This window comes from Strix uralensis, chromosome 6 (genome assembly GCF_047716275.1).
Source record: "Strix uralensis isolate ZFMK-TIS-50842 chromosome 6, bStrUra1, whole genome shotgun sequence".
In the NCBI taxonomy this organism is placed as follows: domain Eukaryota; kingdom Metazoa; phylum Chordata; class Aves; order Strigiformes; family Strigidae; genus Strix; species Strix uralensis.
The window spans coordinates 1,827,422-1,830,512 of record NC_133977.1 but is presented as its reverse complement, the minus strand read 5'-3'; the positions used below and the strand labels follow the sequence as shown (position 1 = coordinate 1,830,512).

The 3,091-nt window shown below is 42.3% G+C and overlaps 1 protein-coding gene across 1 annotated transcript; it reads left to right on the top strand.

Moving 5' to 3' along the window:
* Positions 1-861: 861 nt before the first annotated feature.
* LOC141944924 (helix-loop-helix protein 13-like) lies at positions 862-2,889 on the top strand. Its single transcript, XM_074872242.1, has 2 exons — positions 862-1,357; positions 2,852-2,889. The coding sequence occupies exons 1-2, from the start codon at positions 862-864 to the stop codon at positions 2,887-2,889; spliced, it is 534 nt and encodes a 177-aa protein (XP_074728343.1).
* Positions 2,890-3,091: the final 202 nt, after the last annotated feature.

Sequence of the window (3,091 nt, the reverse complement as noted above, 5' to 3'; positions counted from 1 at the left end):
GGACTGTACCCATTGTGGTTATTACAACTGCTGTTTTTTTCCAGTGTTTAGTATGGTCTGAGATAGAGCACTGAAAGTCTGCATTGACCAGAAAATGTGTAATTTAAGTGTGAATCAGAAAATGCAGTGAGAAAATGAGGTGGTTACTTTCTTAATATGAGGTACCACTGTGTTCCAATTTAACACAATAGTGTGTCCCACATCTTTATCTCAACCATTCTCTTGCTAGAAGTGCAGAAGATGCCACTAGCTTATGCTGTCAAAGAGGGAAGAATCATGTGTTTCTGACAGCATTATAATAGTGTTTTGTTTGTTCAGCCATAGGAGAATGTGGGGCTATTAACACTTTACCAAAAAGATAAAGGACTGTATTTTGTTTCTTTCTCCAACCACTCCTGGGCAAAACCAACAACAATAACAACAAAATCCCTGTGTGAATCTTACTCTACAAAGCAAGTGGAGAGACTGAACTTGTGGAAGAACTCAATAACTGCTTCAATGGGTTTTCCAGGAGAAAGTCAATAGAAAATTCATTCTCTCTTTTTATGTTCATTCACATGTTTTGCAGTCAACAGCTAATAAAGAGAAGCACATGTACTAATTAGCTTTGCGTGGAGAAGAATAGGATCATTCCCCTGCTGAGGAGCCATGAAGTATTTAAATCATGAGTCCCACTTGGATTTGCAACTGGGGAAACCTTTGTGATAGTCTCCCTCAAGGACGCAACCAGGACTCCCTGCCCCTGATATTTTTTGGGGGTGGGGGGTACTGATGAAATGAGAACCTCATTTTCTTGATAATCGGTTTAGTCTGAAGTCACAAATATTTCCATTAGCTTGCTTCAGACTGGTGGGTCGGAGGATGGAGGAACTTTGTTACAGCTTCGAGCAGGAAGAATCCGCTGCTGAATTTCTCTTCTGGGACCAGGCGGATCCCAGCGCTCAGCTGGATGACTTCCTCCTGGACTGCTCCTCCCTGGCGCCGCAGTTGTCCCCCTGGTCCCTGGGCCCGCAGTTGTCCCCCTGTCCCGTCCCGGGGCGCCGGGGGGAGCGGGCGGGGGGTGCTGAAGCGGACAGCTCCCGGCCCGCCGGCCGCCTCCGCCCGCGCCACGCCGCCAACGTCCGCGAGAGGAAGAGGATGCTCAACATCAACTCGGCCTTCGACCAGCTCCGCTGCCACGTACCCACCTTCCCCTACGAGAAGCGCCTCTCCAAAATCGACACGCTCCGGCTGGCCATTGCCTACATCGCTCTCCTTGGCGAGATCCTCCTGTCCGGATGCGACCCCAAATCGTACGTGGAACGGTGCCTGAAGAACGGTTTGCCAAGCCAACAGCCGGCAACTTGGAATACGAGCGGTGAGTGAACGAAGGGTTGTATTTTGGGGGATCACAGAGATGCTTTGGGTTGCCAGTGGGAATGAATCGGTCCAATTGCTTTTCAACATCCATTTATCGCATTCAAATGGCTCTGACAACATGCAACTTACCTTCAAAAAAGAGTAACTAAGTAATGTCACAATAGAAAAAAAAAAAATCCAACATTTTCTTCTAACTTCCTTTCAAGGAGGATCTTTTTCTTAAAAAAAAAAAAAAAAGAAGAAAGAAAAAAACCCCCAACTTGCTAAGCTCATGGGAATCATTCTTTTTACAAACAAGATTAGAGATTTTGTTTATTCTCAAAATACATTTTTAAACTTTTTTTTTTTTTTAATTCTGTACAAAATTTTGTTTAGAATGCAAGCTAATGGAGCCTGTAGAGATTTTCTTTTTCTTTACAAGTTTTCTTTAGCTTGTACTTGACTGAGCAGAGCAACTGACTTTGAACATAAGCAGAATCTCATTTCTTAAAATACACGTGTTCAAGTAACCGAGAGTTTCTCAGGGATATTACAGTTTAACACTGAGAACCAGGATACACAATACAGTACATTCAAATTCCAGATTTGTTTCAAAGTATAGGGGAGTGAATGCCTATTTGCAATTTACATCCTTGTATAATTATTTCTATTTTAAAGTGAAGGACTGTTATTCTGTTCTCTATTTGGTGTGTAGTTAATCCTTGTGTGGGATTGAATTTTGTGCTTGCTTCCACCAGAATATGTTCCTTCATCAGTGCACCATATGGTGAAGATGGGAAATTACCCAAGTGCCCAACATGGGGCCTCAGGTCTCAGATAGAAAGCAACAGGTTTTCTGTTACTTCACAGTGCAGGGAGGAGCAGAGGGGATTTTCAGTAGTTCTTGGCAGTTTGCATGATAAGGTAATTAACCCCCTTTCTAACTCTGTCCCTTTGCACTATAAGTTCCTTTGGATTTTGTCACTTTTTGGAAATGGGCCTTGAGGCATATCAGCCTTCCAAAAGTGCAGCGTAAATAGAGAAAAGTCATTGCAAAAGAATATTTCCCTTTCATTTCACAGGGAAGTGTCAAAGGGACAGAGCCTGCAGGGAAAAAGCAATCAGTTTACTTTAGAGGAAAAGTTAATTAAGTCTTTTCTCCTTTCCTATTAATTTCCATCAGTTACATGGCTGGGAAAATCACTTTTGATATACCACTGACCAAAACTCTCCTGACTACAGAGAACATACATATTTTATTTTCCAGTTACCCCACCTTTAATAGATAAACAGGTTTTAAAACAACACAAATGGCTTTGCAGGGATCACCTCTTTTGTCAGGCTTCTAGTTAACTAATATTTCTGAAGAGCTCCACTTGGAAAGATCTAATTGAATGAGGCTGCTTTTCTGGAAAGGCTGAATAGTTGACTTGTTAAACACTAATTTAAATGTTTTTAAATTCATGTGGTATGTCTTTCCTTTGCTTTCCTTTTTTCTTTCTGTTCTGCGCAGATCTGACAGCCCGCCTGTCTTGGGTAAAGTGGGATTAAGCGGTACCCAAAAGGAAGACCTTTAAAGGCAGCATATTGCAAAAGCTGATGACCTCACTGCTGGGTACCGGCTGTTAAATTCTCAGTATTGCAAGTAAAAGCATGGCACTTAAACTTTACTTATTGTCACAGATGGCTTTCTCACTGCATGTCCAGCATCCAGCTTCTTTTGGTGTTAATTCATTGCTGTGTAGGGCCTTCT

What these genes read in the sequence shown, in the direction of transcription:
- LOC141944924 (XM_074872242.1), top strand. Translation starts at nt 862, where the DNA reads ATGGAGGAACTTTGTTACAGCTTCGAGCAGGAAGAATCCGCTGCTGAA. An exon ending in GGCAACTTGGAATACGAGCG is followed by an intron (nt 1,358 to 2,851) that starts GTGAGTGAACGA and finishes TGTTCTGCGCAG; the next exon opens with ATCTGACAGCCCGCCTGTCT.